A 23266-nucleotide genomic window follows, 5' to 3' on the forward strand; every position below is an offset into this window, starting at 1 on the left:
AGAGAGAAATTGTTCCGACTGAGATATTGTATTTCTGTTTCAAAACGTACAATTATGCATTACTAAGGTTCTTGCACAAACGGTTTTTACCGAAAGGGAAAGAAAAGTAAAAAAATAATATAAAATCAATGACGTGTAAAAGGATTGTACCTACAAAAGAAAAACCCACGACAACCGTTTGGGCAATAATAAATTTAATAAGTCAAATATTTGAAAAAGTACGTCGAAATTCCAACGAGGATGATGAATCATAGGCGTATAAGAAGCGAAAAACATGTTTGCAAGAAGATTAGCACAATCCTGGCTTGTCTGCATAACTTCAAGACGAGAAAACTCGACAAGTCCGTGCGTGCGTGCCCCAACGCGTTTTTACTAAAGCATTTGAGCATGGATAAAAAAAACAAAAAAAAAAAACGTGATCGGAGCGAGTAAGCGAGTAGGTTACAAAAAAGAAAACAATCGGAAATTAAAAAACAGTCTCGGAAAATGAAAGGAAATCTATGAAAAATTTCGAATTTTTTTCAAGCAGGGGGTGGAAGTGGGGGGGGGGGGGAGTCGAAAGTCGATTATACGCAACAACGTTGCGTTTCTCGACGGTTTGACAAATAGCTGACAGTACGAATAAACAGTCACGCAACGACGTTTCCTCCTGCTGAAAAAGGCTGCGTTAAAAAATGCGATACCATCGGGGAGGCAGATGGAAAACTAATAAGCCGAGATTGACGAACAAACGAACGAACAAAGCGAACGTTTCAAAAAGAAAAGAAGAAATTAATAGAATAGAAAGCAAAAACAAAAAAAAAAAAGAGGGAGAAGTTCCCTGTTCGGTTTATCGCGCGATCTACCGAAAATACAGAAAGGACGTATGCAGTCGCCCTTGCTGCGTCGTCGCGAGAATTTTCTTACTCTTATTCTTATCCTTATTTTCACTACTACTACTACTACTACTACTACTACTACTACTACTACTGCTACTACTACTACTACTTCTCCTTCTCCTCCTCCCCCTATTCCTCGCGGTTGTCACACTCACCTTCCGTAGTCAGTCAGGCAGGCAGACAGGCAGCCGGTTAGACTTTGGTTGAGGAACAAAAAGCGTCGAGGAGTTCAGGTTCGCATCGCCACCAGTTCGGTAGGTAGGCTCTCGTATCGCTCGCCACCTACTCTTGGTTTGGTTCACGGTTCGGATTGCGTTGCGCGGACAACGTAGAACGAATGAATAACGAATAAACAGAGATAGACGATCACGAAGTAAGTCACTCGCGACGCGACGAGCGGAATAACGGTTTCAGCGTCCGGAGCTTTTCAAGTCTTTCACAATTTCATCGAACAAGTGAACAACAACAACAACAACAACAGCATCATCAACAGCAGCAACAACAGGAACAACCGAACATCAACAACACTGCTTTACCACCGGAGTAGTAAAAAAAACCAAAAAAACTGCACAACACGGTTCCCACAACCCGCGTGAAATAACTTACTGCACAGCAGTGTAATAATTGAATTGTACAAAGCTATAAAAAGAGGGGAGGAGCGAAATATTCGCGTGTTCACGGGAGGTTTATGCTTGTTAATGCCAACAACACAAGGCTACCTCTCAACCGCCGCGTAACCAAACGAAAGTGAAATGGCATTTGTTGTTCGATATGCGGAGAGAGGGAAGAGGAAGAGAGGGAGAAGAGAGGAAGTGGGAGGGAGAGAGGTAGGAGGGCGGGAGGGAGGGAGGACAGACTAACCAACCGAGTCTGAGAGAGTGAAGTTAGGCTAGATTTGGTTAGGTTAGGTACAAAACGACGTGGTGATACCGCGTCGCGATCCTCGTTAGAAAAACGAGAATCCGGACGACAAGGGAACAACGCAAAATCCACGAGACGAGTAGTCAGTCGATCGAGACACGGCAAAACCGCCGAAACGTTGCGTATCGCGATGCGCGTTGCGTTGCGTCGAGTCGGTTCGGTTGTTGCCGGGAGATGAGGGATGCGTGGATACTGCCGAGAGGAGAGGAGAGGAGAGGAGCAGAGAGACGGCGGAGAGGGGGGGGGCGGGAATCCAGGGTAGAGGGAGAGGGGAGGGGGAAACGCGCCGTCGGCGTTCGGAGGAGGAGGAGGAGGAGGCGACAAATTTTCTCTGTCGGATGTAGACTGCGAGAAAAGATAAACACACACACAGAGTCGCACGCGCGTACCGATCATCCATACATGCGTGTACATCTGCCCATCTACCTTTGGTTAAATTTCATGCGAATGATCGAGCCTCTGTCACCGCGGCTAAAATCCGAACAACCCGGAATCATAATTCCGAATGTGAAATCTAGAACTGTTAATGTATGTATGTACGTAACAAGCACCATTTGTCATAATCTCACATATACCAGAATTCAAATTTCTCCGATCGTTAAAAAAGTATAATAAAGATACGTCGTATTTTCGTTGTCGGTTCAAACTGGGCGTTGTTATTGTTGTTGGGCACATTCGTAACCAACTTCGTGGATAATCGGGTTGACTGCAGATATCAATTTCTATGAATTTTTCAAATATTCAACAATAAGAGAAATGCGGTAAGATTTCTGCATATTCACCATCAGCTCCGGATAACTGGTAAAAAAGGAGTGAGAAAAAATTGAGAGGGATAAAATCGACGGAGGTTCCCTGCGCTCGAGTACCTTACCAACGAAAAATTCAAACTCGATAATCGAGTTAATCGAGTCGCGGCATTTGAAATACATAAGCGTGCCATTTCCCTGGGTATCGATGAAGGAGAGCTGCTATGAACCTGCCGAGGAAGCGGAGAGAGAGAATCGGGAGGAGAAAGAGCTTGGCGAGAGTTGAATATTTCCGATAGTCGGTACATACGTACGTATGTGTGTATATATGATGCTGTACAACGTACCGACATGCGCAGGTACGTACGTACGCGATACAAGAGGACAGGTATGCGTACACCAACACCTAGACATCGCCGACGAAGAAGCGAGGTATGCGGCGCGGGAGAAAGAGATGATCGATGAGGCCGAGTACATACATACGTAGATAGGTAGGTAGGTAGGTAGGTAGGTACAGTGCCCGCAGAACACAGAGAGAAAGAGAGTGAGTGACTCTCTACGGCCTGGGAGAGACAAAGAAGAGAAGAGGATGGTGGTCCTCTTCCCCTGAAACGCTCATCGTCCTCGTCGACGTCGTTTCCTCCCCTCTCGACGCGTCCGTCGCGTTGTACAGTATCATCGGTGGCGGAACGGCGGCGCGACGGTTCGAAAAGGCACCCGAACAAAATTTCGATACCGCCGTATCGCGGGAGGTGAACGAAACCAGCAGGGCGACGAAATTCGACACTCTACCTACGTGCGTGTGCACGGGTCGAGTAACCGAACCGTGCATTAATTATTTACGTACATATATGCGTGAGAACGGATATATTCGCATGCGTGAATCCAGGTTACGCGTCTGTTCCCTGGTTTGCAATTTCGTAAACAGTTTCGTAGTGAAGTTGGCCACTTACCAACTTCGGTAGGTAATGAGTTACCGGTAGAGTAGTAGGTTAAAAGGCGGCTAACTTCACTCCGAACCCATAGAAAAGACGATTATACCGTAGCTGCACATGAAACGGGTGCGCGTTTTGCGTAATGCAGACTTCTCCGGTAGCCTCTCTCTACTCTCAGTCTGGTTGATAGGAGGAGGGACAAACGTCGTTGGCGAGTCGACGGATGGACGGACGACAGGATAGAATTCGCGGACAGGAATGGCGACGGAGGGGAAGTGAAGAGAGTGGGACAAATCCGGCATAAACCAAAGGAGACAGAAAAGAGAAAAGAGGGGTTGATAGGGGAAGAAGAGGATGCGGACGTTTGCCACTGGCTGGGCGGAAGAGAGACGAGGAGGTGAAATTAACGGCGACGCTGACCCCGGGGATAGCGGGCGTCGCGCGGTTCAGAGAGAAAGAGAGAAAGAGAGAGAGAGAGAGAGAGAGAGAAACGAGGACCGGTAGACGCCGGCGGCTGGTAGGCAGGCAGGCAAGGCAGAGTTTGCGCGGACAAAGGGATTCTGCGGCTCCAGCAGCAGTCGGGAGTCGGATGTACACGCACTCTATGCCCGTGTGAATGTGTGTGTCCACGTCCCAGCCACGCATACATATCGCGAGGGAAAGTTGCAGAGAGCATACAGTCGGTGTTGAATTTTAAAAAAAATTGCACTCGAGCTTCGCACGCTTGAGAAAACCTATGTCATGTACAGATGAAGTCTTTCTTTTTTTTTTCATCACTTTTGTTATAGATTACATTGCTACATCAATTAATATTCATTAATGTATTGGGCTTCCGGCTAAATTGTTTTCGGTGACTGGCGATACAGCCGACATGAGAGATTGGGAGTCATTGTCGCATAATTCGCATAGAATCGAATTCGCATTTTGTTTCGGACCGAAAACAAGCTAACCGAAAGCTCGGGGCGTTGATAAACATTATTGTACACGCAACTCGATTGCATCTTTTCAATACATTGAATTATGTACTCGCGCGTTTGAATTTGTTGTTACAATTGTTGAAAGTGTTATCAAATTTGTATATTATAACGGTACGTATAATATTGATCTTGGATGATTATAATATATAAATCAAGAAAAATAAATAAAGCAGTTATAAAGTATCGTATAATTTGTGTGTTCAAGAAAAAAAAAATATTATTGCGACACGCCTAAAGATAGAAAATTGGAAAAAAAAATATTAATAACAAAAAGAATAATAATACAGGATAATTGTCAGATTCGTTCGGCAATATGTCGATAACGAGATTGAAAATAGTAGATAAGGGAATGATTTGCGGCGGGATGTTGAGCAGAGAACAGTGCGAACTGAGAGCTCTACCTCTCCAATTTTGGATACAAGAAAGAGGGGAATGAGGGAGATAGACTGACAATCCGTCTGCGTGGAAAGGCGCTTTTCATTCCAAGGTCGATGTACTTTGGCGTCGTCGCGTGGTGTACAGTCTGCGAACGCGTGCACGATTCCTCCTTCCACCTCCTGTAACATCTACCAAGCTTCTCCTCTTTCTCTTCCACGTGTCGTAAAAATTCACGACGTACTGAAAGCCGTTGGAGAATTGAAGCAACGCGATTTGAAAGTGTGTCGAAGAATCGTTCGAAGGAAAAAAAAAAAAAAAAAGTTATGGAACATTTATAATTTTCACAGAGGATTGTAAAAGAATATGACCAATTATTTCCAATTGATGAACATAATATTGATAATATAATCAGTTCCGGGAATTCGACAGGATTGTCGAACGGTTATATTGTCACACTCAAAATTACAATCCGACAATTTTTCAAAATAAAAATCTGTCTCTTCTGCAACGCGCGTTTTAATTTTATATCCTACGGCTGTAAGGATAAAATGATCAGCATTGTGAAATCGGCTCGTTAGAAAAAAGCGTGAATGATATCGATACCGATAAAGGGGTAAAAGCGCGATTACGACTGTATTCTTCTCGGATTGAATGCTTCTCTCGTTTCCATAATACCAAAGTAAAAAAAATCATTGACATGGAGGAAGGCGGGGAAGAAATGTTGACATTTTGCGTGTACGTAAATTGAGAATCCCTGTTCTCGTCTGGACTGAGCTGGGCAGTCGCCATCGAATGCGCAAATTAACTAAATTGGAGAACAATGCGCAACTTGACGAGAGGCACTGGTTCGAAGCCCTTCCCCTGCAGTCTTTTATCGAATACCTCAGGAGGACTGTATGATAGTCAGTCATTGCCACCATCGTTACAAATTCATTCAGTGTCCATTTCGAGGAAAGCAAAGGTAAAAAAAAATCCAATCGGGGCAAATTTTTAAACCACTATTACATCAACTGCGTGAGAAAATAAAACAAGCAGAAACGCGTCATCTAGTTCCTGTTCATTTCGGTTTCACGAATGCTAAAATTACGCGAGACCAGTTGACGGAGTTTCAAATAACAACGAAAAGGAAAAAAAAAGGTTCGTGCGAATTTTTCATGGATGATTTTGGTTCGCGGTAAATTTGCAGACTCAAACCGTTTGTCGCGTCGGTAAGATGCGTTACCAACGTGAGAAATCATCACGTTTTCCGTAAAACAGTCGGTAAGTTAGCGACGTTCGGTGGTTCACATTTAGAAGATAAACATAAAATAAATAAAAAATTGCAGGGACCTGTAGACGGTAATAAACCGTAGCTTTATTCAGGCAACAAACTCGGTGGTAAATATAGATAAGACAGTTTCCTGCAGCACCAAGAACGGATATTAAATCCGGATTCATGATAATTACAGAAACAACACGGAATGATGATCGAATAAGAAACAAATATCGTCGCTAAGAATTTTTGATACACGATTTTTATCGTTGCGTAAACAGGTGTAGGGTATATATCGGACAGATAAAAATCGGAGAGTGTCAATCGAAACGAATTTCGTAAGTATATATCATGCCGTACGCGGTATGATAGATAGGTACATAACAGACACTTTCGTAATTCGTGATTACTGTGAAATATAACAGTTTCAATAATTCGATTAAAATGGAATGAACAATTTTAAAAGAAATATTTTTTCCAACACACATGTTGCGTCTCTCTTTCAAAGTTCCTTCGTCGTTTTCCTTTCGTAAAAATAAGCTGCGGTTGTGTTTGATCCAATTATAATAAAACCGCAACACAACTGGAGACCAAGAATTGTTCTCGCATGATTTTCACGATAATTAGTATCAGGCACAATCGTATCTTCGCGTAACAAACAAATCATCGTCTACGGTACGTACATGAGAGATTTTTCCCTCGGTAGGGAAAGTTTTAATTACACTTTACAAGTATTGTGAGGAAAAACCCGTTTGATAAAGCATATTTTGCCGTGTAACACGCGTTACATACACCTATATATAAATATGTACAATGAACATATATAATTATATACGAGTCATTTTTCTCTCGCGGCATTTATTTCTCTTTTCATTTCCAACGATATTCTCGTTCCACGTATGAACGTGTACCTAACAAAGCGTCGTATCTAATCGTAGAATCGGTAATTATAATCAACTCACCTGAAGCTCAGCTTGCGACACGTCAATTTCACCTCTGTATACGAATTCGATGATGAATTTCAGATCGGTGAAACAAACATCCTGGGGCATGATGATTGTCGGATGTTTGCACGGGTTTGACAGAAGTAGTTTTTGAAAGTACGAACTGCACGCTGACAAGACGACCTGTAAAAAAATCAAAACAAAAAAAATCAAAACTGAAAACGAACCATCAAAAATCGTTACGCCTAATAATGTAATACGCATACGAGATGTATTGCGGTGAACAAAAAATGGATAAAAAATTTTAGAAAAAATGTAAAAAAAAAAAAAAAAGAAAGAACTCCGCTTATCGTTCTCTCCATATTTTTTTCATTATTCGGTGGCAAACCTTGTGGGCCTTGAGCGATGCCTCGTTGCAGGCCAAAGTAACGTCGACGAAAGCTTCGGTCTGCAGTAACTGATGAAATACGGAAGTCATATTCGACTGGTAATTGTTCCAGCGAAGGCAGTAGTGCTGCCCCGCCATCCCTCCACTGCAACAATAAATATGAATGAATAAACGAAAGGAAGCAACAGAAAACGAAACGAAAAAAAAAAAAAAAAAACGAGGAGAATTACGTGCGAAAAGTAAGAAAGTACAAACAAACGAACAGGAATAAATATTTGCAGGCTTCGGATCGTGTCTTTCTTTTCGCCGTTTTTCGCAAGCTGCGCTTTTTGATATTATGTATAGAAAAAAAAACAAACAAAAACAAAAAAATCCTTCTACCGATCGTCACGCTGCGAAAAATGGTTCCCGAATTTTCCGCTAACGCAAATATATGTACATATATACATATATTTATATGTATGTATACACATAATGCATTATAATTATCAAGCAGACACAATCACAGACAAATTATATCACATGCATCTTATGTATATACCTGTAGTGCGTTCCCCAATTTCGTTCCATGTAGATTTTTGTACAGTGTAACAATAACAATAACAATGATAATAATAATAATATTAGTAAGAATTAGCAATGACAGTGATGATACTAAGAATAATATTCGCGTATTGGGTGAAGAGAAAAATTTAAGATAAAAAAAAAGGACGAAAACAGCGTATCGAGAGGTTGATAACGAAGAAGTAAAATCGTGAATAAACGATAACGCGAAAATTGTATATTATCGTTCGGAGAGCGACGACGACGAAGGTGGTTTACGAATTGTAAAAAAGGAAATAGATGGGCGTTGGTCTAGAGAGAACTCTGGTTTATATATACGGTTACTTCACCTGTTCTCTGCACTCTGGTTTATCTTCCTATCTATGTAACTCTTTATACGGAGGGGGTTAGAAGAGGAAGGGAAGGGCTATTTTCGTTATCTTCAATCTAGCGGCTGCAAGCCGAGCGTGGCAATTGTAAGCAAGTATAAAGATCGCGAGGCTCTGCCAGGCTAGCGGAGGCATATCGGATAGGTAGGTAGGCGCAAGGAAGGTAAACGGGAGAGTTTTATCAGCTGCTTAGAACGTGGCGACGATAACGGAAAACCAACCTCCTCCCTCCTCTCTCTCTCTCTCTCTCTCTTCTCCGAGCCGGCTAACTTCCTCTTCGTTGTTATTTGTCCGTAATTTCCAGCACTTGGCGCTTTTTCAATACGTATTTCATATCGGAAAAAAAAAAAAAAAAAAAAAACCCCCGACGAGATTCACTCCGCGCGAATATTTCACGCGCATCCCTTTACTTCCGGTCTTTGTCGCCCCGCAGCGATAGTTTTTTTTTTTGTTATTTTTGTTATTTTTTTTTTTCTACGACAAAACCCACCCTCTCCTGATCCTCTCCGACGCACGATTTTTACACACGTGAAAAACACACGTATAACAATTATCTCTCTTCGTGCCCGCGTATACGCGATATCTTAAAATTGGGTTACCCACTCTACGCGCCGTTCAAGATTCCCCCCCTCCAACTCCTGATAGTCAGCGATAACGAAATGAAACGTTATAGAACGCGGTTGGATATATAACTTGCCGGTTTATCGAGTTATCGTTATTATTGGTATTATTGTTGTTGTTATTATTATTTTTTTTATCGCTATTCCTCGGCACACGCGAAGCGGAAAATCGACTGACGGAATTGATGATTCTCGTTACGCGGGTACGTCGGTTTTATTTTCATCGTATTCTTTCTTTGTCTTTTTTTTTTAATACCTGCACCTTACTTTGGCGATTTGTTGAATGAAATATTTTGCGAATAGTTTCAATCTTGCAGCGTGTTTACGTATGACGGAACTTGGAACGAATCCCTTGATATTTTACTACAGAGCGTCTGTATATTCTGTACAACATATAGTACATTTTTTCTCTCTCTCTCTCTCTCCGTTTTTTGCGAACTTAAAATATGTTGATATAAATATCGTGTAATCGCAAGATAAAAAATTTCATCTGTTATAAGTAGAAAAATTCAGTGAAACAAGGTATCGTTGAAAAAACTGTTTGAATGTGTTGGAATTAGGAAAAAAAATGAAAATAGTTAAGGACTGAGCGGTAACCGGAAATAAAAATTTCCCTCGGTGCCATGTGTAAAAAATTTCATCAAAATCCGTTTGGTATATTTACCGTTGAGTTGAGATAAAAATGTAAAAAAAAATTATGGAATCATTTTAGAATTATTTCGAACGGGTTTCACTGACGGGACAATCGAATAATTCAAAAATCACCTTTTCAAGTATCACACAGCCATTTTACGGGTAGGTATACAATGTATTTGTAGTTAACCGACCATTTCAGAGGGGTTTTATTCACCCTCCTAGGATCGGAACGTTCCTCTTCCTCGCTCCGTAGCTAAAAGGAGAAAGAAGAGTGCCATCTCTCTTATCCCTCTTTCAAGACTATCCTGCACCCTTCTTCAATTCATCTCAATTTTTCTTGCCGCCTTTTCTCTCTCTCTCTCTCTCTCTCTCTCTTTCTATCTCTATATCTTGATCCTCCATCTCCTTTTTTCCTTTCCTTGGTTTTACTTCACTTTACGTTCTTTCATTTTTATCCCATCTTTTTTTTTGTTATTATTCTTTTCTTCTTGTTTTTTCTTTACCGCTCTTTTTCCCCCCCACCCCTCTCTTTCCCGTCGTCCGTTCTCTATCTCCCTGCGCCTCGCTCACCCCGTATTCACGTTTCTCTTCCCTTCCCCCATCATCGTTCTCTACGTGTGTATTCCCATATTCTACGCGTATACACACGTACATGCAACCATTCACCGAGTATCTCCTCTCTCTCTCTCTCTCTCTCTCTCTCTCTCTCTCTCTCTCTTTCGCCATCGCAGCCTCGACGCTTCCTTCTCTTCCGACCCCGTTTTTTCCCTTCGCCGCCTCCGCCTCCACCCCACCCCCGCCCCCCGCCCGCGTCCTCGTCCACTCTCTTTCGCTCGTTTCCTTTCTCTCGCTATCTCCCCCCCCCCCCCTCTCTCTCTCTCTCTCTCTCTCTCTCTGTGAAAACGTTATTCGCCTCGGCTTCGCTCGCTCTCTCCTTATTCCGTTCTTCCCCTTCTTCTCTCTTTCCTTCCTTTCTTATGCATCCCCTGCCCTATTTCTTTCTCTATACCCTCGTCCTCCTCCTGTGCCCCTCCTCCTCATCCTCATCCTTATAGCTTCTCCGTTGTCCCCCTTTTTACGTTTTTCCAACGTTATTGACGTTGCCGCGAGCTGCACGTAGCAACCTTATATATATACGTATATATACATATACATGTATGCACATAGGTACGTACATATATATATACACATACCTCCTATCCTCTTTATCTTGCTCCGCTTCTTTTTCTCTCCCCCCCTCCCTCTCTCTCTCTCTCTCTCTCTCTTCGTCTTTCACCCCCCCCCCCCCCCCCCCCCCCCCCCCGCCAAGTTTCGTACGCTCGCACGTTAAGGAAGAAAACTTGCCCGTATGCGTATAACATGTATTGGAATATCACGTGTAACATCGATATCCCTTCTCTGCGAAAATCGACGATTATAATTCCAAGAGTAGGATCGATGTATGTGCTATGCATATAAGGTTTTTTACGTGTGTATACGTATATATAAAATATTTTTACCGACCTACAATAAACGCGTTTTAAAGAAAAGGATTTCACGTTCCTGTTTCGCCGCTTTCCTATCTCGTTATACGCGCTCTTCGCGGCCCCCTTTCTTTCTTTCTTTCTTTCTTTCTTTCTTTCTTTCTTTCTTTCCATCTTTAGTATACCGTTATACTGTATACATATATATATATTTGTTTCACAGTTTGAATTAAACTCTTCTTGCTTCACATTATTCTTCGTTTTGATTAATCAATATTATTTCAAGTGACATGAAAATCTCTTCGCATAGGCATGCATACATACATACATACATAGATACACGTATGTTCCGTTTTTAATTTTCGCCTTCGTCTTTGTTCGTTAAATTTATACAGCTACAAAAATTATACACTTACAAGTCGTATAGGAAAAAGAGAACAATATACACATGTCTTATCCTACACGACATGTATCCTGTATATATACATATTTATTATATATATATGTTACATATATATATATATATATATCGCGTATCTGTCTCACGCAGTATGGATGTATACTCGTATATAACATAATAAGAAACATCGCGATCATGTGGGCGGAGACGAGAATGGCATTCGGAATGCTTCTTTACTGTTACTACAACTCGCCTTACGGTAAGGAAGAATAAGAAGAAGAAGAAGAAGAAGATCGAGAAAAAGAAAAACGACAACAATATATAACTATAACTAATAACAACGAAATGGCAAAAAAGAGAACGAATGATAAATAAAAAAAAAAAAAAACGTCGTGACATATGTCAGTAAAAATTCGACGGGAAGGAAATGTTTCATCGGTTGCTCATTTTTGTTACGAAAACCAACTACATTTACATGAATTAGGGAGAGAAAAAAAGTACACAACGTACACAACGTACGCATGTGCACGTTGCACAGAAAGAGGGATCTGTTTGTAGAGGTGGAAGAAAAAAAAAAGAAAAACCAAAATAAAACAAAGACGTATATGCGAGTGTGTGATATACATATTCCTGTACATATATCAGTTTTATCTAATATCGATCAACCCCCGCAAATCCCCCCTCCGCCCCCCCAGGCTTTCTCTCCCCACTATTACTTACCCTTATATCTTCCCTATTTTCTCTCCCCAAACATTTGTGTATATGTATACACAAACACACACACACACACGCAGAATAACTTTTATACTCGCGGTCATTGTCGTGGTGTGACGTTTTTTAAATCATCTTTTTCGCGAAGTTCGAAGTTACGTCACATTATCGCAAGAATACACATATGTGTGTGTATTTTTTACTATTTTTTTATTTTGTTTTTTGTATATACAAGTATAGTAGCCAGCCACGTAATGATGCCATTACACCACACCATATAGAACGAACCCTGATCAAATAATCTGTATATATCCCTGAAACCCCGTAAAAAAGAATCTTCTCCACATACTGTGTGTATGTATGTATATATATATTAGAGTTATAAATACGATACGAGGTTACTCCGTTGTTACTAGATATATCATTTTCGTTAATTATCACATTCTATAGAAATATATTTATCAGATTATCGAACGAACCGAGTAACGACTACAGGTACCAAGTTTTCGTTTAAAAACAAAACGAGACAACAGCGAAAAACCAATAAACCATAACGATAATAATTACAACTTTGAAATAGTGGAGTGTATTGAATGTAGGGTCATTTTTTTTTTTTTTTTTTTTCCCCTCCATCCACACGGAGAAGAGGAAGAGGCATTGGGTAAGTGAAAGGGAAGTTGTTGGATAAAAATTGACAAAAACAAAGATCGAATCGAGGATGGGAATTATTTCTTAGTCAATCTCGTGGCGTGTGTATAGATGTATATGTGGAATATGTGCGGAAGAGATGCTAGAAAAAAGATTAAGAAAAAAAGAATGGAAGAAGAAAGATAATGACGATGAAGAAGAAGAAGGAGAAGAAGAAGATGAAGAAGAATATAAAGAAGCAAAAGGAGAAAAAGAGTAGACAGATGGTTATTTCAGACAATGCGAGGAGAAACTTTTAGACATATGTATGTGTGTGTGTGTGTGTGTGTTTGTGTGTGTGTGTAAGGGGTACGAGACGACGATGTTTCAGCAGCAGCGCTAGTGCCAGCACTGTGTAAGTGTAATGTATGTATGTATGTATGTATATAAGAGGAATGAAGCCAGCGAAAGGGAACCGTGAGAGAGCCGGATACACCGCAAATCTATTGTATTATATATATATATATATGTGTATATATATATATATATATTATATATATATATATATATATATATATATATATATATATATATATATAATATATATATATAAAGAGAGAGAGAGCGAGAGAGAGAGAGAGAAATTTGTTTATTATACCCATGGCGATGTTGGACAAGGCTTAGAAACACAAGTAAGGCAGAGTGACGGAAAAAAAAAAAAAAAAAATAACTATATAAATAAAAAAAAAAAAAAAATAAACAAACAAACAAATAAATAGACAGAGGTGAAACTAAGTGTAGTGGTATGAAGGGGCAAAGAAAATAGAATGGTAATACAGTGGCGAATACGCATGGAATGAAGTAAAAACTAGGAAAATATCAGAAGGGGGAAAAAAAAAAAAAAATTTAATAAAAATAAAACTAATGAATAAATAAGCAAGAAAACAAATAAATAAATAAATAAAGACATACGGATACGTCGGTAAATTAATTAAGTAGGTGAACCGAGAGAGAGAGAGAGAGAGAGAGAAAGAGAGAGTCGTAGGGAGAAATCGACAAGAAACAGAAGAAGAAGAAGATTAGAAAAATACGTGAAGCACTTTCCAAATGTTGGGTTCGGTAGAACAGAAGGGAAATTAATTTTCATGATAAGAAAATATCTGTACAATTATGCGGGAGGAAGGGACGGAGATGAAGAAATTCGTTGTTGAAACAAAAGAAAAAAAAAAATAAATAAAGGCAAAGAATAATTAAAAAGATGCGAAGAGGAAAGAAAGACAGAACTATAAATTGCAGTGATATACGTGTAATATTTACGTGCGTGCGTTCGTAATGCGAAAATGAATAAATATATATATATATATATATATATATTATGTATATGTATATATTATACGTTATAAAGCACACGCGTGCTATTGTTGTCGATATATTTGATATACCTACAGTGAGACAATTTTTTAGTTCCGTTTAGCGCTGAGTCCTTAACTATTTTCATTTTTTACCATAATCAAAAAAAATATTGTTCTAGGTAGAAAATGATAATTAGTTTTTCTAGCCGTTACCGGAAAGTCTATTATCCGTTGCTATTCTTTCTCATTACGATCGCAGTTGCTATATTTTCTTGCAACTGTTGCGAAAATTTAATGTTCAAGAATAAATTCACTTCAAAGCCTTGTTTAGCTAAAAAAGTAGAGTGAACCTCGAAAGGAAGAATTAATTGAGCTGGGAGGGATAAACAAATAAACAAGAGTTGATCAATTTCAGGAACATACAAAAACAATTTTAAAACAAAATCACGACGTTGAAATTGATCGAAAAAGTGTCTGCGAAGATTGTAAATTTAAATGTCCAAAAACAAACGCGCACTCTGCAAGCATTTCATAATGCAGCGAGTCGTCGAAGTTTGGGGAGAAAAGTTTCGTATCGATATCACGATCCCGTCGAAATAAAAAAAAGAAATAAAATAAAAAATAATACAATTCTATAATTATTATACAATCGGGTATGAATATAATTGTAAACACGAGCGGCTGAAGAAAAAAAAAAAAATATCGAAGAAACCAATGTTTGAACAGCCAACGTTTCATATTTAACACATGAAAAATCTATGAATCTTCGATCGTTGAACGGTGATTATTTAACTATAATATGCAGTAAACGCGGACACTGCGAAATTCCTCGTATTTTTACACTCTTTGCGCGGGGATTCTTAACGGTATGCTGTACAATGTACAACAACGATAATAGCAACGATTTAAAAATAATAAAAATGCATCCACGCACGTTACACATATTCTGTAAATTCTCGCGATTGCGCGAAGAGAAAGGAAATGAAAGGAATGGATGCATAGAAGTTTCGGAGTAGAGTGTGTGAAAGGGGTGAGGAGAGGGGGGGCGGGGGGGAGGAGGGGAGGGGGGTTGAAAGATATACGGATAGATAGCGAGAGAGAGAGGGGGGGGGGGGGGGGGGGGGGGGGGGGGGTGAGGAAAAATAATAGCGTGCACGGGAGTAAAATGATGATGACGGCAGGATGTGTGACGAAGGGGGAGAAACTCAAAGGAACAAAGTACGCGTGCATGCGAGTGTGTGGCGCAAGGATATGGGGGGAGAACACAGCGACGCCGTGCAATGAGTCAGGATTATACGTACGCGGTGAAAAAGGGGATGGAAATAAAAAAGAGAGAGAGAGAGAAAGAGAGAGAGGGGAAGGATGGGGGAGGGAGGGACGTGATCGGCACACGACGGAAACTTCCACTAACGTGTAAAACGCGTCCATGTGATACCGTTCGATCATGACGTAAAAAAAAAAAAAACGAGCGCGCGCATAAAGTAAAAAATAAAAATAAAATAAAAAAAAAGCAATCCTGCTCCCCTTTTTCTCGCCCCGCCCTTCCAAGCTACAATAAAAACTTTTGATGCTCGCGGCAAATAAAAAGAAAGGAAGAAAGAAAGAACGGGAAGAAGAGAGAGAGAGAGAGAGAGAGAGAGAGAGAGGGGAGAGAGAGAGAGAGAGAGAGAGAGAGAGGAGAGAGAGAGAGAGGAGAGAGAGAGAGAGAGGAGAGAGAGAGGAGAGAGGAGAGAATAAAAAATAGACATTTATAATAGAAATTTTTCGGTGCGTTTAGTATTTGTTTTTCTAGGCATTTGATCATCGTTAATTCATTTCGTAATTTTACTACGTTTTTGTCGGAAAGGGTTAAGATTCGTAATTTCCAAAGTTACGAAAGCGCCAAGTTACGAATTTTTTTTTTGCGGCGAAACTTTGGGTACAGAGATCAAACTTTGAGGAAACATCGAAATTTTTAACGATGAAAGATTTTTAGTTACGTGAATTTCCGGCTTGGTGAAATTTCACGACTTTGATCCTTCTTTGTTTTTGATTTTCCATGTTTTTCCGTACGGAATCCTGGTCGTTCGGATTGTCGGGTTTTTTTTCATTTTTTCCACCCACTCGTTGAGTAAACTATGCTCTGCGAGTATATTTGAATTTTCGGAATTTCACTCCGTCGAAACTTTATTTGTCGGAACTTTGCTCTGTCGTAACTTGAATTTTCCGAATCTAGCATTTCGAAACATCGATGTGTAAAGGTTTCCGGCCATTCGAAACTTTGTTGTTTTTTCAAAGTTTGATTTCTTTACTTCAAGTGTTTCGCCACCAAATAATTCGGATTTGGGCACTTTCGGGACTTTTCAAATTCGAAACTTCAACCCCCCCCCCCCCCCCCTTATTTTATGACATTTATAAATATGTATAATAAAAGATATTACGTTATATTCGACTTTGGTGTTTTTTCGCACTTTTTTTTTAAATAAAACTTTCTTCGATTCATAATCTCATCTCGTCGATTTTCGTCTTTGCTCTATTTACAAGTTGTACTTATTCATACGTACATTGATATCAACTATTAGATATTCAAACGATAAGAAACAGAAACACGAAACTAGCAGATTTTCGTCTGATTTCAAGATCGTTAATTTTTCGACTACTGGCAAAGAAAAGTTTCGTGTTTAAAAAAATGCTAATAATTACGGCTGTTGCAGAGCCTGCATCGAGATGAGCTTATATTACAGACGGTATAATATAAGAAAGAGGAACGCGAAGAAGAAAAAGAAGAAGTGGGAAAAAATGGGTAGGGTGGAGGGGGGGGGGGGGGGGGAATTATAACGCGGGTGGATAAGAAGAGAAGAACAGCATAAAAGAGATCCTGCGCTTCAAACCGTGAATTTCCTCCTTCTCCTCCTCCTCCTCCTCCTCTTCCTCCTCCTCCTCCTCCTCTTCCTCCTCCTCCTCCTTCTCCTCCGCCCCTTCATCATCCTACTTTTTTATCTCTTTGTCAGTATTTCCTTGCTACGAGAAGAGGAAAAAAAAAGTCCGCGCGCAGCTCGCGCAGTTGCTGAAAAGGAAAAAGGAGGAGGACTGAAGAAAAAGCGGAAGAGCCGAGGAGCGGAGAGAAGGAAGGGGGGGGGGAGTGAGAGAGGATAGGATCCAGTCCTGCCACCCTTTCCTACGATACCTACCCGCATATGGAAATACACGTACATGGTATTATGGCACGTATGTATACGTGTGTAATACATCATAATAGATAAGAGCGAACGCGAGGAGAAGAAACGCGAAAAGGGAGGACAAAGAATGGAAGAGAGAGACACGCGAAGGAGTGCAGATTTTTTTGATTCTACTTATAATCTATATATGAAATGCAGAATTTAACATACGACGATTGGGAAAGGCGTGTAAATATTTTCATTCGTTAAATTACCCTCGCCTGTATAATCTGTACGTATATTATCTTGATTTCGATGGAATCTTTCATTCGAATTTTCCGCGTCTTTGAAACGTTATAACACCAATTCGCGTCTTCAATTCTTGTAAGTTCAGTTTCCATATTGTAGAATTCTTATTTTCAATATTGATCGACAATTGACTCGTTAGAAACATTTTATTTAATTTATATATTTCTCTTCAAATTATCTTCTACTTTACATATGTATATATATATATATATATACACACAGTGTAGGTATCTCTATAATATTACCATGTATACATATATCTATATCTTGATCCTTTCTTTCTGTAAATACGAACATGATAAATGAGTGTAAACCAGATATGGTATATGTAAAACACATGGACGTGGTAGATATTCCATACAAAGAGACACAGAGAGAAGAGAGAGAGAGAGAGAGAGAGAGAGAAGAGGTAAAATTCTGTAGAATGTGTACGTTTGTAGGGTGATGGCCTAGATTCGGTCAAGACCTGCTTTCTAGCAACAGCAACAGCAGCAGCAGCAGCAGCAGAAGCAGCAAGCAGGAACAGCAGAAACAGACTGCGGCATTTCTCTTTATTACATTGTGTGTGTGTGTGTGAGAAGAGAGTTATACGGCAGAAGGAGTATGAAACTTCTTCCGCGAGCGAAGTAAATGGAAAAGAAGAGGCAAACTAAGAAAAAGTAAGACGTGGAGGGGCGAAAAAGCGAGGCGAGAGGCCGATGGAAATCGGCCACTGTCGAAGTCTTTTTCTTCTTCTCTTTCTTTTTTTTTTCATCTTATCCTTCTTTTTTGTTTACGGCAAAATTATCGCCAAATCGAAGAATTATACTTTTCTCCCGCGCGATTATCATCGGCGCTTCGCGCCGTTGTCGAAATGTGGCGGGAGAATTCAAATTTTCACCGCCAGAACGAACACGATTCGACTTTCATTATTCGAATTGAATTTGAAACACGATCATTGGGCACGAAAGTATTTTCCAGTGATAATATAAAATTATTAGAAAAACGAAAAACAATTCCGTGATGTTATAAGTATATGGTATATGTATATATATATATATATATATATATATATCCCTGTGAACGAAATTCAAAGGGATAAGATTTATCGTAGAAGGCGGAAAATATAAGGGGGGAAACATTCGGACGTAAGAAATACACTTTATTTACCACGGGCACGTGTATGCTGTATTTATATATACATTATAGGTATAGGAGAAAATTCTGAGAACGGAAGAAACGAGGAAGCGAAAAAGGAGGGGAAAAAAGGGAACCGGAAAAATTTGTGCAAGATGACGGTTGATTCGCAGGTCACTAGCTGTGTACCGTTTCTAGTGGCGTGGAGTGTTTTGCTCGTACGTTACGAGCAACTGACAAGCTAACCCAGAAATGAATGAAATACGCGGAGCGCGTATTATCGTCTCATTGTCAGCGAGTACGATATACGGGGGGGAGGGAGAGAGAGGAAGAGGATAAATAGCGCGTACGTGGTGAGGAAAAAGAAAACGATCAAATGACACGTCGACGACGAAGATGACGATGATTTTTGTTACATAAGCCTGGGATAAAAATTCCATTATTTCTAGGTAGATGGGAAAAGATGTATATTAACTTGACCGAGAAGTAGAAGGAAGAAACATTTCTTCTTCACGTGTAATATGATAACGTTTACAGCGAGAAAAGCGATAATCATTGTCATCATCATCCTTGTAGATATTGTTACACCATTGCAATGTAAACATTGACGACGAGTAAAACGGATAATTCGATCGATCGCAGTTAAAAACGCGAGATCGTCAAGAGCGTAAAAAAAAAAAAAAAATCGTACGAAATAAATATCGTAACGAGTAAAAAACATCATCGGCTGTACAATTTAAATCCTACCACGTTGTGATTGTGTACTGTCAAAGTAAAGGGCAAACGGTGTGTGGATATTGACAGAATAAACTGATACAGACGTTGTGTTAACGTAACAAATAAATCGCACGTTCTCAGATGCATACGTACACGCATACATGCACAGAGTATAAATCAGCTGTCACTCACCGTTTGATAGTCAGAACGTCGCAGGAACGTATTCGAGATGTGTGTAAAAGAAAAATGATGAAAACAGAGAAGTAAAAAAAAAAAAAAAAACAAATAAAAAAAAATGTAAATAAAAAAAAACCCAACAACAACAACAATAGCAGCAGCAGCAGCAACGACGACGAATAAATAATACGGAGAGTACGAAAGCAGGTAAAAACAAACGAAAACAAAACAAACAAACAAACGAATAAACAAACAAACAAACAAACTGGCGACACGCACTGACTGACTGACTGACTGACTGACTGACCGACCGACTGTCTCGTCGATATACGAAAATTATTCGTCAGCGCGTTATTATTTCGAACTTTGTTTTACACACGGTGCCCGACACAACGGACACGAAGCGTTGCGGACGACGGCGCAAAACGATTAAGCGATTTTGTTGTGGACCCCAATTCTTCACTCCGGCTCTCTCTTGCCCCGGCTTTCCACTTCTCCTACTCTCCTTTCGCCGCTCCTCTGGACCGCGGGAAGCGGTGATGCGGCATGAGGACGGAACCTCGGCGTCAGTTTTGTGGCTGCGGAAGGGCGGTGAGGGGGGGAGCAAGGTATTGGGCGGGAGGGCGGGCGGGCGGAGAGACGAACGCGATTCACGGACGTACGAATTACCGCCGCCGCCGCCGTCTAGCAGCCTGCGCTGCGGACCGATTTTCGTCATCTGCGCCGCGTCTCCCTAAGACTTCGCCACCGTTTCCGTGCTACCCGGCGGCCCGGCTTCATACTTCGCCGTTCGATCGTTACCACGTAGAGTTCCTACCGCCACGGCCATTGTGTAAAAAGTAAGCGCGGCGGGTAGTGCAAGCCGAGGACGGAGGACGGACGCTGTTTGGTTTTCATTTCCCCAAAAATACGGAATATATATATATATAGATATATATATATATATATACGCATACACACATTACATACAGATATATATATATATGTATATATTTAAAAAATAATAATACAACGGGTATATATTAAAGTATAGAGACGTATATGCAACAGTTTTCATTTTTCAATGAGAGGAAACAATATTTTTGATTGGTCTTTCTAACCCCTCTTTGATATCGCCTCGACACATTCGCCGCTCAGCCTCCTCGTCATCATCGTCATCATCATCATCCCCTCATGTTGTGATATTAGATTGTGCCAAGCCGACGTGAGTACTCGATAATTTTTTTTTTTTATCTACGTATTATGTATAGGTATTATTTTATAATTCTCGATGTTTGAACGCGCGCGCGTGTTTCTATGTGCGTGCGTGCGTGCGTGCGTGTGTGTGTGCGTGCGAGTGCATCGGTACAGATTCTTGTAGTACATAGTTTTCTTTGTTATCATATTATTACTCTCTCGATGTTATCTTCGACGCGTTTCCGATCGTTTTCTCCCGTTTCATGGCCTGCCGGTTAGGGATAAACCAATATTGCGAACCCGCCGTAAAAGGCGGTGGTCCTCCCTAGCGTTCCGAATTTTCGGGGAAATTTGTGAGATTTTCCGGAAAAACTTGAATCTCTTGTGCCGACCTGAGTCGTTCAATCGATGATACCCTCGAGCTCGATCGATTTCAACCGGTTTGTCATACGTCCTTCGCATTTAGTAGCAATGTCCGACAATTTTCCTCACGATTTTCAAACACTTTTCGCCATTTTGTCCTTACCCAGTCCGCGAAGTCGGCCATTGCGCGTTCACCGGCCCCATCCTCCTCCTCCTCTTCCTCCGCTTCTATATACGCGGAGTGAAGAACAGGGGGGGAAAACTGAAACCGTGGCCCCTTTTATTCCTTGCCCGGGGCTCGACTTTTTCTTCTCTTTTCTTTTCTCGCCATCATTTTTTTTCTTTTCCCTTCTCATCTTTTTCTCACGTTTCACGTTGACGTGTGAACGCGACGACGAGGACGATCGCTAGCCTAGCATATGGCCGGATCGATGTTGCTAGATCGGAAAATTGGGCATGGGCGAGGTATTTTCTCCGGTCGATTTAGTCGCGACAATTTCACTCCGATTCGTGCAGTTCGTAAGAAAGCTTTGAACGCTCCGGCGCACTAAACGCCGTTGCAATGTTCCGTCGATAGGTTATGTATGTATTCATATTTTCCCAGATATTGGTAATCAGTACTGCCAACGGTATCGATCCGTTTTCTCGCGCTACTTTCTACCCGCGCATTAACTCGAAATCGTTAAAGAGAGAGAGAGAGACGGCCTGTTGACATACAGAAAGAGAAGAAAGATAATAAGCGGCGCGTGCGGCGTACATAAATTTTTCGTTACGCGACGAGACGAAGAGCGGAGAAGCTGAAAACCCGTGGAATCGAATCGGAGAGAGAGATAGAGTGAGCGATAGAAGTTTATCTGTCAATTGTCAATAATATTTGTTTATAGTTGCTCGCACATTGCCGGACGAGGTACGTTAACGATGATTCGCGCAGATTACGTCACAGTGTGATAATAATACGAGCGATTGCGTAATTGAACACGAGTGCATCACTCCAATAACGTGACAACAAGACATCCGCGCGACCCGGCTGATTAACCGCGATATCGTAACGAGTTATTTTCACGGTAATTGCTATAGTCGATAGTTCCACCCAATCGTCAGCTGTGTCTCGCTATTTTACCATATACCTACAGAGAGTGAGAAAGAGTATATCTATAGTTTTTAACGCCGTGCATTTGTAAACGAAGTATATCATCGAACCGTGGCTACACGTTTGTCGTCAAACTACACGATTATCGTACGTGTCAAGATTTTCTCAAACACGCTTGACCTTTAGCTGCGATCGTTCCTCCCCCCTCCCGCGAAACGCCGCGTAGTATGTCAAAACCGCCGCCTACGAAGATTAACAGCCACTGCTAGCTGCGGCTCAATTCAGATCGTGCAACGCACACTTTGCCTCGCCTACAGCGACGCGCAACTGTCGGAATATACTTTCTAAATTCTAAACCGTAACGTTGCCGCTCCGTGTATCAAACGGCGGTGATATCGTGTACCCACGTTTATTAGTCACCTCGGTGCAAATAAGGACATTTTACGCCGCTACCCGAAGGTTATCGTCGTATTCGTCCGTCGAAGGGAGCCACCGGTGTTGGGAAATGTACGTTGGGAATAAGATTTTCACTAAACACGTACCGGATTTCGGGAAACGTATTGCCGCTGTGTCTACATACACACACACACACACATCGTACCTGGGTAGGCTCGACCCTCACCGCGCCTGCGCGTTCGGCGATTCATTTGCGCTTGCGCAGCTCGACTAGACCCGATCCCCATTTCCGTCTGACACAGAGAGGTCCGAACGCCCGCTGCACCAAACCCCACCAGTGAGAGTTACCGTTAGTTAGAAGCATACGCACAAAGGAAAAGACCAGGCGAGAGAGGAGACGACGACGCGCTTGCATCACCAGTAGCCATTTTGGAAGCTTTGCACGACATAATTTTCCGCCGCTCCTCGCTCTCTTTACTCGGTATTCAACCACCGTTGCCCGGTAGTATCGCGCGTCCCTGGCTCCCTGGTGGATAGATAATGGAAAAGAAATAATATATTTAATAATTAATTCAACGTGTCGTGACTTGAGGCTTTCAATAACGGTTAAATCGAAGATGGATCG

The 23266-nt window shown here is 41.0% G+C and overlaps 2 protein-coding genes across 56 annotated transcripts in view; one reads left to right on the forward strand and one right to left on the reverse strand.

Moving 5' to 3' along the window:
• LOC124214118 (pipsqueak) overlaps positions 1–20114 on the reverse strand; it is a 34516-nt gene extending 14402 nt beyond the window's left edge. For 4 of the 6 annotated variants that reach the window (XM_046616151.1, XM_046616148.1, XM_046616150.1 and 1 more), the window contains exons 1-3: positions 7961–8004; positions 7420–7564; positions 7050–7214 (exon numbers count right to left, since the gene is read on the reverse strand). In XM_046616151.1, the coding sequence (XP_046472107.1) occupies positions 7050–7214; positions 7420–7564; positions 7961–7989 (339 nt within the window). In that variant the 5' untranslated portion in view covers positions 7990–8004. Of the gene's footprint in view, positions 1–7049; positions 7215–7419; positions 7565–7960; positions 8005–19631; positions 19698–19895 lie in introns of those variants that run through there. The other 2 variants (XM_046616149.2, XM_046616152.2) reach the window with 2 other exon arrangements.
• Positions 20115–20433: 319 nt separating this feature from the next.
• The window catches only part of LOC124214177 (longitudinals lacking protein), a 53972-nt gene continuing 51139 nt past the window's right edge, over positions 20434–23266 (forward strand). For 21 of the 50 annotated variants that reach the window (XM_046616318.2, XM_069134446.1, XM_069134447.1 and 18 more), the window contains exon 1: positions 20437–20820. The gene's annotated coding sequence lies outside the window, so the exon portion shown is untranslated. Of the gene's footprint in view, positions 20821–21549; positions 21991–23266 lie in introns of those variants that run through there. The other 29 variants (XR_006882092.2, XM_046616308.2, XM_046616313.2 and 26 more) reach the window with 6 other exon arrangements.

Source organism: Neodiprion pinetum, chromosome 3 (assembly GCF_021155775.2).
Source record: "Neodiprion pinetum isolate iyNeoPine1 chromosome 3, iyNeoPine1.2, whole genome shotgun sequence".
Classification (NCBI taxonomy): Eukaryota; Metazoa; Arthropoda; class Insecta; order Hymenoptera; family Diprionidae; genus Neodiprion; species Neodiprion pinetum.